Here is a 14,291-nt window from a genome sequence, read left to right as displayed (position 1 = left end):
TGTTTTTAATTTTTTTTTGTTTTTTATTATTTTATTTACTTAAAAGAGAACCAATTATAAATAACTGCACCTAATTCTCTTTTGGAAAGAATTCGGCTTAACACGAGTTAAAAAGATAAAAAACCTTTTTTTTACATTCATCGTTTTGTTTTAACACCATTTTCAATATGTTATGAATTTTTCTTGAATCTCATAGAGCAAATACAGTAAGATTTTTTATAATTTATTTCTTATAATACATTAAATGAATTAAAACATGTAAGCACGAAAAAAATTCTTAAATGAACTATAAAAATAATTTTTTAATATTGTTTTCACCTAATTCTCTTATTATACGAATTTTTTGGGAACTTATTTATCGTGTAAAAAGAGATAGGTGTAGCTCACTTAAGAGAAGAAGCGCTGGCAACAATTAGCAAAATTTAAATAAATAAAGGTGCATTCCCAGTTTTAAATAAATTAAATGCATACGCAAGCAAAGTCGCGAGATTCAGCTGATTTTCAATACATTACATTGGGTACTCATATCGCAACGACAAAATTATGTAGCAACGCCAATCAAAATGTTTGGGATTGAACCACCTTACGTTCATTAACCATACACCATTATTTTACTCAATTGTGGAATAAATTTAAATTTTTAAAATAAAACTTACGTAGCAACGCCACAAAAAATTTGTTTTATAATATTTTGAATACTTTTAAAATGCATATAACGTAGTTCTTCATTGCATAGTGTTGCAAGGTTATACTTTAACAATAAAAATAAGAAAACTAGTTGGCAACGCTGGCAAAAGTTTCGATCAAAGTGTAATCAAATACCTTTGCGTCGGCACCCATGTAGCGCTATTTACTTTTCTTATATAAACCTTTTGAATTACAGATAATGACAGCACCCTGCCAACCATCTACAATCACAAAGTTTTCAAATTATTTAAAAAATCTAAATAAAAACATTAAAATTTGCTTGCAGTTTTTGAGTGCAACTCTCATGAAAAAAAAATTCAAAATTTTAGATATGTATATATGTATGCATGTAGTAGGCATGTTTTTTACTCATATGTATGTAGAGCTAAAAATATATTTGACTTCAAAGCCATCTATCGCAGAATTGTCAACAAGCATTTTATCGAACTCATTATCCCAACATTTTCTCTCCTCAAATGCACTTGGCAACTCATCGGAAACCTCACTTGAATTAAAAAATAAAAAACAAATGTTTATTAAGTCAGTTTCATTATAAATAATAAGCATTGCAATGCGACAATACTCGTACAAATAGCCTTTGCGCTGGTTAAGAATGGAAAAAATAATAATAATAATTTAAATAAAAGCGTACGTGAGCTTTCACAACCGACCACTTATTTATAGACTTTTTACAATTGTAAATATGACTATGGCCTTTTTCATTTGTGCATACACACACATGAAACACATACAACTATGAGTTTTTCCCACATTTAATACATTTGTATGCATATATTTAATTATCTTGCTGATTGATGTGGCGCCGCAGCTCAATACCCCCGCTTCTTTGTCACACTGTTTTCTTCCTCTTCTCCTTCTTCTACACTTCTTCTTCATTTTATTTTTCTTATTTTTGTGTGCAACAGACAGTTTATGAAATTGGCGCCGAGGTTTCGCCTTATGACAAACGACACTGCATTCGAAATACTCTTCAAACATAAAAAGCCAGGCAAGCAAAATAATTATTAAATGAAATGAAATGAAAAGAAAATACCGAAAGAACATCGCTACCGCCGCAATTGTCAAAAACACTTAAAAATATATCTTCCTTGCGTCGTTTGGGGTCACGCAGCAGCCGATTAACCATTTTAATTTCCATCCATCAACGTGTTTAAGTGAGCATTTCGTAATCGGCGCGGCTTTGGCGGAAGACCATAAATGGCGTTGCCACGCTGTTTGAGGTGGCGCATTCAGCCGCATGCACTCACTATGCTCGAGTGAATTTGTGGTATGTGAAATATGATATAATATGCGCATTTAGGATGTTTTTTGAGTTTTAATTTTAGATAATATATTAATAGTGAATTTGATTCAAATGAAATGCAAATAAATTTAATGAAGTTTGAAAGATTTTTTTCCTTTGGATGATCGATTGATGTTTACCACACTATTTGTCTGTCCGTATTCTTAGCTGGGTACTAATTGATTATTATTTGTTGTATTTATTGCCTTAATGACTTTTTAGTTCATATTTGATGTATACGAGCATAACGGGTGGGCCATCGGCTGCCTTCTTTTTAAAATTCCTTAAAAACATAATTCAGTATTTTTCATTAATTTTAGCTTTATTGTAAAGATTAAATTTTTTTATGGATTGTGGAATATAATTTCATTCAATACACCTGCCTCGCATAGCCTTGAAGGCACCAATTCAATTCAAATTTTCAAAGCCGTGGTGGCGAGCTGGGAAATAGCACGCGGTTCTCTCACGTCAACAGCTCGTCTGATATCCTCGTTCATTTTTGGATTGGATCTATTAATATTAACCTCAAGCGATAATCTACAAAGCAAAGTCCCAGATGGTCTAATTGGACCTCTGAGGCGACCAATAAACATTACCAAGCCAGCTGATATTACAATAAGCTCATATTTCCAAAGCCGATAAAATATCGACATTCATGGCTCTGTAAAGTAAATGGCGTTCCAAGCAGCATTTTTTGAAAGAAATTAGTCCATTACACAAAAACAAACAAGGTGGAGAAAACATAATCGCCCTAACAAAAGTTTTATAGTTTTTACAAATGGTATAGTTCGACTATCATATTTGACACTAGTGAACTAAACAACAGCAGTATACTAACAGGCAAGCAATGGAGCGCGTAAGGGTCAAAATAAAAATTTCCGTTATTCAAAATCTATTTTTTTTAGTTAAAAAGTTACTCAAAAACAAAATTCGATGATTAATTTGCGCCGTACTTTAGGATCTTCACATATCAGCAGATTAAATCAAAATTTTGCGAAAATAAGTCACAGAATAAGTCATACTTTCAGTTCGTCATGTAGGAGGCTGAAAAAATTGCTTAAATGAATTTAATTAAATTTTATAAAAAAATTACCCCATAACTAGGCTTAACTTCTAAGTTGGCTCTGCTAACTCTACTCGGACGCAGGAAATTCAGATGACTTTAAATAATTGTTTTTTATTTACTGATTTTGAGCAGCAATTTATCTATCCAAAGTTGCAGGAAATTCACAAATACGAAATTTTAGGCTCTTGCCATTTACATTTGGAAACGTTTTCGACGCATTCATTGAACTGGGACAAACAAAAGTAAGGAAATGTATAGAATTATAAGGTCTAAAGTTTCGCTCTCGCCCTTTTGCCTGGTCCAAAACACTCAACATAAAAAAGAGGAGCTATACCTGCCTTGCCATAATAAATTTCAACGTAAATTTTCGTTAACAAATTCGCTTATTTATTTCTTGTATTTTGGTCATGCAGACAGACTGTTGGAAAGCAGACGGGCATACAGACCGACAGACAGATAAATGGCCAAATATCAGAGCTATTATTGTGTATTTTATTTGTCCATTGCTATCTGTAGTTTTATACATAGCTGTAAATATTTGTGTATGTACATAACTGTATTAAATGAAAGAGAAAAAAGTTGAGTTCTCGCCAGCAAAAGAAAATAGAAAAATAAATTTAATTGTAAAAATAAAAGTGTTTAAAAATAAATTAGTAGCGGCAGTAGACTTAGTGACAGCGAGCGGGTGAATGCGGTGCACACAGTGGGGCAAGAAAAGTGAGGGACTTTTGGCTATTTGTAAGCAATCTGGAAGAGAATTCAAAGTAAAATAATTTAAGTAAAAAGAAAGAAATTCCCAGATGAGGTAATTCAGCTAAGGAATTTTGTATTGTGAACTACATAATTTCGTACGAGGCACATATGAAGCAATTTCAGGTAAAGGGGAAACGCATTATTAGGTAGAACTTGAAATGCTCCAAAAAAAGGAAGAATACTACACATCAAGATGCAGTACTATTCTTTCATAAGAGTTATAAAATTTACTATATTAGCTTGGGGAAAAAGAAATCCATTATTTTCTCCGTAGATAGCTGTAGTGATCATTATGTCATAAAGTATCGATCAAACAATTTGAAGTTGAAGTTCGTTGTCAAGGTGACATTTCACACTATAATATTCCTTTGCTGTTTCTTGTTTGCTCAATTCAGTTGTGAGTTACAACAAGTTAAACGCCCACTGAGTTTTAACTATCACTATTTTCAACTGAAGCGAACCTCAACTTTCACTTTCTTGCTTGATTTTTGAAGTTGATGCACTCCTACAGCAACTTCCTATATAGGCAGAAGACGACCATATATACATATAAATACACATACTATAAGTACACATTCCTAGAGGCACACAAAACTATCTATGTACAGGTGAACATATTTATATGTATATGAGCGTGTTTTAGAGTGTCAGCAGCACTAGAGTCAGCACTTGATGGATGGTAAAGACAATCAAAAAAGAGGAAAAGAAGGCAAGATTTAAAGAATTATGCTGCGGGCCCAAAAAGATTGGCACTCATCATGAGCGAATAAGTTCTTTTCTGAAAAATTATACTGAAATCTATATGACATGTTTTGAGATGTTTTGACGTCGAATATCAAAGTCGGCAATATTATTAAGCGGGTTCTCAAGTAAGCGAAGTCTTACATAGTCATAATACAATACAGTATAAAGATTGCTTTTCCGACTTATTGAATTATGACTCTTCTGATAAAATTTTTACATACTTCTTATTGAATTATTTTTAGTTACGACAGTTTTGCTGATTCAAGATTAGCTTAATTGAACTCTTTCGAGTCTACGCCTATCGAGACAATAATTTGGTCGACCCTCTAAGCCACACAAGCCAAGAATATTCATTAAGTAGAAAAAGTAAAAACAAATACATTGTAAAATTTCAGAGGAAATACAACGATTTTCAGTAAGATTTGTGCTTTATACCAATAACTTTTTTTATATCAAAGGGAGTCCAAAAATCTGCTTGGTAAATAGGGAAACTCCAAACAAATTGATAATATGGTGCTTTTAGAGTGAAAGAATATCCAGTTATTATTTTTAAATATGGCGTAAAAATAATCATCTAATTTTGTTTTTTGAATATTATTTCTAATAAATAAAAAAAAATATATATATTTTGAGTCATGAAAATCTTTTTTTCGACCTTTGCGACCTTTCGGGTTAACTTGATTAGATTAAGTGCACGGAATATATTTATATAAGCGTTTATACAAGGTGGCACAAAATATATCATTCAATTTTGTTTTTGAATAATTTAAAAAAAGAATTACTTAATAGAAAAAAATGATTTTGAGTTTTGGAAATCTATATTTTGATCTCTACGTGCTCCATTGTTTGTCTGCTTGAAAACGGCGGCTGTCTGGTTCACAAGTGTCAAATACGCTTGACGTATGACCACACTTACAAAAATCATACATCTTCTGATAGGGTAGTTAATTCTGCGCCACTTTAATCTCCCTAACCTATTGAAAAATATTGCAAAAATGGCATTGAGCTTGCAGTAAAACGCTTTTCTCTTTCAAACAACAATAGAAAAATAACTTTATTGAATTCTTAACAAAAATTTAACAGATTTAAACATTTTTTGTTCGCAAAGGCAAACTTATTTCGATATGAATATTTGACATAAATGTCTATACAAATAATTAGTTAATAATAGCAGTGAGGCGCAAGCTAATAACCATAGTGGTGTCCTCCATGGTGGTGCACCTGTGGGTGGTGGGCATGGCCGATTCTCTTGACCACCGCGTTGAAGCCATTGTGATGATCGGCTGTGTATTCTACAACACGTAAAGTGCCATCAGCTTCTGCCAAAGTGTAACCACCTTAAAGAAGAAGAGTAAAAGTTGTTATAATCTGCATTGAGTACATTTTCCAAATAATTTAACCTACCCTTGACTTTATCGCCATCACGATGCTCCCATTGGCTCTTGTGATCACCGGTGTGCGAGTCCTTTACGCCGTACTTGAAATTGTATTTGGGATAGTGATGAGGCTCATGATGTTCATGATGCCCATGACCATGACTATCGTGTCCGTGAGTGCCATAATGATGCACTACTGAAGCGTAGCTAGAGGCATGACCATGAGGAGCATGTCCTGCGTTGGCAACACCGGCAAGCGCAGCAGTGGCGACTACAATAACACACGAGAGGATATGCATTTTAATTAAAAGTGAGTAATGTGAATTAATGCTTCCTCTGTTGGCTGGTTACTGTATAGAAGCTTAGTGCTTGACTGTTAACAAACAGCTGTCTACTGTTCGCTTTTATGCTGTCTTGTTTTTAAGATAGATATTTTCAATCAAGTTCTGAAACTACGTTTGCTTTATGTGTCTGTATGTATGTCAAACTTATTTTGTGGAGACCTCCAAGCCTTCCACTTTAATAAGAGAAGCAATACATGCACACACAACTGTTAATCGAATTCTCAAAAATACCAATCGCCAATAACGAATAAAAAACAAAAACAAAATTTGCCCTTTCTTGCCCAGTGATTGCACATAACCAACTTTTTTACTGTTTACGCTTTTTGATCTCTTTTGATTACTTTTTGTCTAACAGTTCTTTTCTCACTAATGTTTGACACGTTGTGCAGTTTGCAAGCCAAATTATTGCTGCAAGCATTTTTAACGTCCACGTTGTGAGCAGTTTGTTGTAACGTGTTTACGCATAAATGATTTTGTTGAAATGGTAGATTAGCAAAAAATTGGAAAAAACACAAAAAGCAAAAAGAATTGTTATTCTTGCTAATATTTGTACCTTATAGTTGGGAGTACACTTTGCAGCTACTAAGTCACTGAAAATTTCAATTTCAAATTCAATTTTTGCAATTATTTTCTGATCTCTGTTTATGAAGTGTGACATTCTGATGAGAATTTGAGAATTTTTAACAAAGTTTGAAACTTCTATTTATATAGATTTTATAGAAGAATGAACAATATTTTCATAAAACAAATATTAAAAATATATCAAAAACCACTTAAAATGCCCCGAGCTATAGTTATTTAACGTAGTGTGTATACAAGGTGGCACAAAATTAATCACAATTAACCGGAAGATTTATTATTTTTGCAAATGGCATTGTATGTCGATCATATTTGACAGTTGTCGACTAGACAGCCGCAGTATACCAAGAGAGAAGCAATGGAGCGCTTACCGATCAAAAAAAAAATTTCCATTACGATTAAGATAATTTTTTTTATTTAGTAAAAAAGTTATTCAAACATAAAAATGTGTGATAAAATTTGCGCCACCTGGGCCCAAACATAATAAATATGCTCTTATTTCGCTTAAACTTAGGACAAGTTTTACTTTCACTTAGGAAAGAAGAAATATGAAATAGAGTAAAGATCAACGTACTGTCACGCCTTTCCCTCTAGTATTCGCGCGTTTTAAATGTTATCCGATTTGGACGAAATAAAGTTTAGACATTGATCAAATAAAGGATTTCTCAAAAATGACACTCAGATGTCAGTAGTGAGTAATACCAAGACGGTACCTGTTTTCTTTGTCATTTTTGACTATTTGAGAGCCAAATATGCAGTATCACACGATAGAACAACGCATTGAAATTATTAAAACTTATTATGAAAATGGTCGATCTTTAAGAGCAACACATCGCCAAATTCGTTATTTTTTTGGTGGAAATAATCATACAAATGAGTCAACAATTCACTGATTGGTGAAAAAATTCCAAAAAGCCGGTTCTGTGGAGGATAGAAAAAGAAAAAAAATTGACGTTCTGTTGAGAACATCGCTGCTGTAGTGCATGGAGTTGTTAAAAAACCTTCAACATTGCCGATATCTCCACCTTCTCAACAATTAAGCGTTCATGAATCGACTGTTTGGTGGATTTTACCTGAGGACGTGCTTATGGTGGACATTTAAATGATGTGAGAGACTCGACGTCACACTGGTACAGAATGAAATGCACGAGAGAAATGTGGAAATGTCAAATTTGCTGAGAGCAAAGTAGGGGTACCACGGTTGGCCAATTTTTTGAAAATTCTGCTCAAATCGTCATTTTGGTTTAGAGACTTTTTGTGGACTGAAATTTTGAGGAAATGAACTTGAATGCCAATAGATTCCAGGAGATTGATGCAGCATGTCCCGTAGCAAGCAATTAAATTTTTTTGGCAATATTTTTCGATAATTCTTTTGACTATGGCAGTGGTACACTTCGAAGCTTTTAATCAGACCTATAGTGAAATGAGTACAAAGGTGGCGTCCGTTTTGTGCCGGTATTCCGCTCTCAGTGAATTAGACAAAATCGCTGTGTGTGTGACGTCACACTTGTGAAATTTATTCATGTGTCGTTTGTGTAATTTCTTCATATTCTTTCATTCTTGTACACTTTTTCACATTTTTCACAAGAAACCGTGCTAGTGTGACCACACGCCTCTCTTTAAAATGTGCAGTCCTTTAAACCTTTAAACTTTTTTCTATTTTTATGATGCAGATTATATGCGGATAGTGCAGATATGGTCTAGATGATCAACAAAAACAGAGGCTGATCGATCGATTAGGTAGCACTAGAATTTTAGACAGGATCCTTGAAAATTGTGTTGACAAGATGGAGTAGAGCGAGCTGAGGCAATCATAAATATAGAAGATAAACTCCATTTTATGAAGGGAGGTTTATTTACTCTAAACAAGTCAATTTTCCTATAAGCAACAGTTCATAGCTCATATGACAGCCTTGATAAGGTAATTAGCTCATTTTCAGATCACAACTAAGAACTGCATGCATTTGAAAAGTTTTCAAGTGCTCCAAAATTACTTCGAAAGCGTGAAAAATCCAGTTAACTTTAGTAGCCTGTCTTTTTTTGATGGCAATGACTTATTTATTGTAAGGCCGCTGTGCAAATTCCTGACCTACCAGCTTAAATGCAGAAGTTTATCTAATGGTTACTAACTTCAGTAGTTACCAGCTACTAAGCATAGACCGTTATGTCGACCAACCCAGTTTATGACAACATATAACAACAAATTGTTGATGTTGATTAGCTCAATGCCTGTTTCCCATTTTTTTTTCTCACATTTTAGTAAATCGATCTGCATTGATTCCTTTCAAATGCCGTTACTGTTTTAAATGTTCCATTGAGAGCTTAATGAGCTTTCAATTTGTTGGTTCTGTTGCTCAATCAACACTGGTAATTAACTAAATCTGTACTCAAGTTGCAGTAAAAATTCGTGAACTTGACGAAATTAGTCAAACGACTACAAAATGCGCTCGAATATATAATTTATCAATACTAAGGGAAACAGGGGCTTTAGCGCTAAAGTTTTTTACTTAACACATTCGAAATTTTAACTAATTAGTGAGCTAAAAAGTGAGAAATGCAGCTCTAGTTTATTAAATTAAGTAATTGGCAGCTGCAACTCAATACAAGAAAGCAGAAACCAAAACAGAAAATATTGTGCAACTCTCAATTTTCCATTCGGTATGGTATAAAAAGAAACTGCAGGCAGTAGGTTGCTAACAGTTAAGCGCTAATCTTGTATAGAGCTGCTAGCCTACAGAGCAAATAATAGTTTCAACATCCATTGCATTCCTTTCCAGAAAATGCAAATCCTTTCGTGTATTGCCTTCCTCATCGCTGCTGCACTCTTCGGTGGTGCATTCGCAAGCTATGCACCTCATGGTCATGCCTCTAGCTATGCTGCAGTAGTGCAAGAATTTCATCATCATCATCCCGACACTACTCATGATCAGCATGAACACCATAAAGAGCATTACGAACATCACGAACCTCATCACTATCCCAAATACGCTTACGAGTATGGCGTCAAGGACCTGCACACCGGTGATCATAAAAGCCAATGGGAGTATCGTGTTGGCGATCAAGTCAAGGGTGTGTTAAATTATTTGAAAATTATACTCAATGCAGATTATCACAATTTTTTATTCCCTTCTCCACTAGGCGGCTATACTTTTGCCGAAGCTGATGGCACCATACGCCTTGTAGAGTACACAGCCGATGCTCATAATGGCTTCAAAGCTGTGGTGAAGAGAATCGGCCATGCTCACCATTATGGTGGCTATGGCCATGAAAATGGGCCTCTTGGTCATGAACAAGTTGGTAGCTACTATCGAATCAATCAACAACATTAAACGGGAGTTGTGGAACAGAACTGAATACAAACTAACTCGAATGCCATGAGGAATTGGAGTCTCGAAACTAAAAGGACTGAAAACAATTTTTTTTTTAATAATTTAATACAATAAACTAATATTTATGAAAAAGGATCACTAATCAAGTGCTAAAGCGCGATTTATTCACATTGATTATACAAATGCGTAACTTCAAATGTAAATTGGTAATACTTTCGCCTACAAGAAGCACTTTCCTATCTGGTGTAGTAAGAATATTTATAGGGCAAGCAAAATCTAAAGTGAACACAAATTTGTCTACTTTCAATCATGACTGGTTTACTATATTTGGTAGGGGCTTTACCGATAAAAACTTTAAGAATGCTTGAGAGAAAAGTTTCTTGAGCATTTCCCACTATTCAAAGAGAATGGCATACATTTACATATATGATATATAGTGTATATTTATATATATAATGGGCTCTTACACCCATTGCTGACTGGAGTCCGAGCTCCTCTTCTAACTTGTGGTGTGCATGTACCCAAAAACGTATCAAAATTTGTTCAAACTTTTCCGATGAATATTCTATATTTGGCTTTGAACTAACCTTCAATTTAACTTATTAAGAATAACAGGCAACGAATTCAGAATTCATGTTCTGCAACCCCAAAAATGCGTACAATTTTTTGAAATTTTTCTGGTGAAAATTCTAGGTTTGTCCTTGAAAAAAATTGTTTTTAATTTTTTAGGTAGTTTGGGGATGTTTTCACCACCTAAGTTTGCTTTGATTAGAGCTACAAAAAAATGCTAAACCGAATTTGAATACCTACAATTTTTTGGTTTTGTTTTGTTTGTAAAGTTTTCCCGAATTTTCATAAAAATACTCCTATTCCAGGGTGTGTTTTGATATAATACTTGTAAAAAATTCAAGCTCGGGCCTGGATAATCTCTTTCAAAATCATTTGCAAACATTTAAAAAAATATTAGAATTGGTCAAAAATTGCCTTCTCCAGGAATTTTGAACAAAATTTGTCGAAAAACCGCCATTGGGGACCGCACTAGAATTTATTAGCAATTAATTTAAAAATATATTGCGCCTCCTGCATGAAAGTTGACAAAAGCTCCGTCTCAAAATTGAGGGCTACAAGTCAATTCGGTGTACAAAAATTTCTTTAAGCTCAAACTAAGCTAGTTTCGAAAGTTTCCTCTCATTACTTGAGTTCAAACTTTCAACAAAAGCTGTTTTGATCTTGAGTTCAAAAATGTATGCTTGCTTGAAAATGAGAATTTGATCTATTTTATGACTCCAAATGCGCTATTTGTTTGTGCTTTAGAAAATTTTTGAATTTGTCTATATTTAAATAGACTGAATTTCAACGAACTCGGCCATTATGGCCACCTTTCGAACATAATTGGCTTTTATGATTGCGAGCAAGTTTCTTCCATCATTTTTTTCTCCTGATTAGTCCTTTGAGGAGCATAAGGCCCCTCCAACGTTCGCGGTTAGATGCTATTATCCAAACTTGTGTTTGTGGAGAGTAACTCATGCAGGCTAGATATTTTCCAGGTGTTCTTTGATCGGTCGCAGCTTCTGCTTCCCTGAGAATTCCAATCTAGAACTAGTTTAGTGATGCTGTGGGGCAGTTTCCTAATAGCGTGGCCTATCTAACTCCATTTCCTGTGCGTTAGCTAGCGTAAGATGGGCTCCTCGTTCGTTTGTTCCAGAGTTCTACGTTACTTATAGCGTTGGGCCAGAATATGCCATAAATTATTCTCAGTTGGTGAGGTTTCTGCATGATCGTTTTCGAAACAACCCACGTTTCACTTTCATATAGGAGCGTCGACTTGACACATGTATTGAATATCCTGAGCTTAGTGTTTTTGGAAATTTGCGAGTTTGCCCAATTTTTCCATTTACCCAATCTGTTGTTGACGTCTTCCTCTGCACCGCCATCCGCTGCTATCATGCAGCCCAGCTAGCAGAAGCTATCAACGAACTCCATTTCTTTGCCATCCATTATTACTTGGTTTTTATTGGTGTGGTTGATTCTCAATGCCTTGGTTTTAGCCACGTTTACTTCATGCCCAACTTTGCCCGCCAGTGTTACCAGTTTGTCCGCCTTCGCTTGTAAATCGGTCAACTTGGGCGATAGTAGACAAATATCGTTAGCAAATCCCAAGTCTTCCAGTTGCCTGTTGAGAAATCATGTAATGCCTCTGTGAGCGGGCATATGTCCGCATGCAGGACGGTGACGAAAAAGAGCGGGGAGAGGGGATAGACTTGTCTAACTCCAACGTTTGTTGAGAATGCGTCCATGTTTACTAGACTTTTATTAATTATAATTTTTTTATATTATTTTTTAATACTCGCGCACTTATCCACAAGGAAATAGTAATTTTGTTCGCATAAATAATTTTATTCAATATACAAAATGCTCAGAATGAGAAAGAAAGTTGAACACAATAAATCGAGGAAAAATTAATATATTTCAGTGAAACTTAGTTCACATATTACTTTTTGTTCTATACAGGTTGGATTTGAGAACGGGTCAAATCGATTTATAAACACGCCCACTTCTCTCTCTCTTTGTTAAAGCTGAAGGAGAACTACTCAATTCTGGTGCAAATGATGAATTCGGAAAAAGCAGTACAGCGCAAGTAAAATTTTGAAAAATCGTTGGTGATATGCCCACTTTTAGGTGAATGCGCGTATCTGGTTAACGACTTAGAAAAATTCGCCCAACTCACACATTACTCACCTCACTTGATTTAGATTTGATTTAAGAATTATTGAGATCGCATAAAACCACCTCTTTTTTATATGTTAAGACCAAATTTCCCTCCGTCTGTATGATGTTATAAGCTAGAGCTCTTATTGTCTATAAGTTCGTTTAGTTTCAAAAATTAACTGCCAGCCGTAACTTAATTTTACTAAAATATACGCGAGTATGTAAAGGTTAAGTATGGGTAGCAGCGAACTTAACCTTTCTTAATTTAAGCTAAAAAATAAATAAAGTGTGGGAAGACAATTAAAAATGGTTTTATTGACTTGACATTCGTTTTTTTCCATAAACCTTTATGGCTTCTAATCTACACATTTTCTACTTTGCTTTTTTGCTTAAAAAAAAAAAATTTATTTTTTTATTTATAACTCAAACTGTGATAGAAATTCTATCTCAGTATTTCCTATTGATCACACAATTTCTATTGAAATATTTTTCCAATTATTTTATTTATTTTTACGCACTGTCGGACTCACTGTGTAAAAATAAATTTTCATGAAAGAAGAAAATTACCGCCATGTCTGAAATTTTAAGTTTTCCTCTTTTTGTTGTTTTTTTTCTATTTTCAATGGGTCTAATTTTAGTTCTTTGCCACATTAACACTAAATTGCTCGTTTTCAAATTTATATCTCTTTCTTTTGACATTTAGGTGTAATAAATTTATGCCGCTAAAGCAACGGCATAAGTCATCTGTTCATGCGTGAGTAGTGACGAATATGCGACTGCAGGCGCGCAACCAGAATTTTTTTCACGGGAGTTTTATATAAAATTTTCAAATAATCGTTTAGCCTACATGGAACCTAATAGTATACGGGTTTTTTGCGTTTTATTTTAATTATCGAGTTCATATTACAACCGTTAAAAAATTGGAACTAATTCCCTTTAGTTTTTTAAGTTTAAACTAAACTGCAAATATCCCGCGTAAAGACCGACGCCAATCTTCTTATTATTTTTGCAGCTGGAGTGACAGTCCTTGGCCGGATACAAATCCGGGTCATTCCGGTAAGATGGTACCGACTGAGGTCGGAATGCCAACATCTTTCTTTCCACCTTCGAGCCACCGGTGGCATGCCATGTCAGCCCCTAATTCTATCCAAGTCGAAGTCCATACCAGAATAAAGAGCCAGATGGGCGTAAGTTAAACCATTTTAGCTTCTAAACCAGTTTCTTTCAAACAGCCTCTTATTTTTTATTTACCAACCTCGATTTATGTCAACCGATACCATACATTGCTACATTCCATATGCCGGATTCACTTATCTTAAAGAATATATGTATTTATGGTTGTGCCATAAATGCATACTTGTGATAGCAGGAAGTGAAATATCATCCAAACTCCCTAAGATT

At 34.4% G+C, this 14,291-nt stretch overlaps 4 protein-coding genes across 5 annotated transcripts in view; 1 reads left to right on the top strand and 3 right to left on the bottom strand.

Annotated features, from left to right (window-relative positions):
• The window catches only part of LOC129241891 (A disintegrin and metalloproteinase with thrombospondin motifs 9), a 127,418-nt gene that overhangs the window by 105,483 nt on the left and 7,644 nt on the right, over positions 1-14,291 (bottom strand). The gene's annotated exons all lie outside the window — the stretch shown is intronic.
• LOC129241910 (adult-specific cuticular protein ACP-20-like) lies at positions 5,739-6,228 on the bottom strand. Its single transcript, XM_054878463.1, has 2 exons — positions 5,958-6,228; positions 5,739-5,890 (listed from the first exon to the last, which is right to left on the bottom strand). Exons 1-2 carry the CDS (start codon positions 6,226-6,228, stop codon positions 5,739-5,741), a joined length of 423 nt encoding a protein of 140 aa, XP_054734438.1.
• LOC129235705 (cuticle protein 18.6-like) lies at positions 9,633-10,181 on the top strand. Its single transcript, XM_054869697.1, has 2 exons — positions 9,633-9,921; positions 9,991-10,181. The coding sequence occupies exons 1-2, from the start codon at positions 9,633-9,635 to the stop codon at positions 10,179-10,181; spliced, it is 480 nt and encodes a 159-aa protein (XP_054725672.1).
• The window catches only part of LOC129235695 (GATA zinc finger domain-containing protein 8-like), a 93,499-nt gene continuing 91,345 nt past the window's right edge, over positions 12,138-14,291 (bottom strand). Inside the window, exon 4 of the mRNA XM_054869685.1 lies at positions 12,138-12,354. Within this exon, the coding sequence (XP_054725660.1) occupies positions 12,138-12,354 (217 nt within the window). The remainder of the gene's footprint in view (positions 12,355-14,291) is intronic.

The sequence above is a fragment of the Anastrepha obliqua genome, chromosome 1 (assembly GCF_027943255.1).
Source record: "Anastrepha obliqua isolate idAnaObli1 chromosome 1, idAnaObli1_1.0, whole genome shotgun sequence".
Taxonomy (NCBI): Eukaryota; Metazoa; Arthropoda; class Insecta; order Diptera; family Tephritidae; genus Anastrepha; species Anastrepha obliqua.
The sequence above is the reverse complement of the archived record's forward strand: the minus strand, read 5'-3'. Positions and strand labels throughout refer to the sequence as shown.

Coding starts and splice junctions, on each gene's coding strand:
- LOC129241910 (XM_054878463.1), bottom strand. CDS start 6,228: ATGCATATCCTCTCGTGTGTTATTGTAGTCGCCACTGCTGCGCTTGCC. Junction 5,891..5,957: donor TGATGGCGATAAAGTCAAGG/GTAGGTTAAATT, acceptor TTCTTCTTTAAG/GTGGTTACACTTTGGCAGAA.
- LOC129235705 (XM_054869697.1), top strand. CDS start 9,633: ATGCAAATCCTTTCGTGTATTGCCTTCCTCATCGCTGCTGCACTCTTC. Junction 9,922..9,990: donor TGTTGGCGATCAAGTCAAGG/GTGTGTTAAATT, acceptor CTTCTCCACTAG/GCGGCTATACTTTTGCCGAA.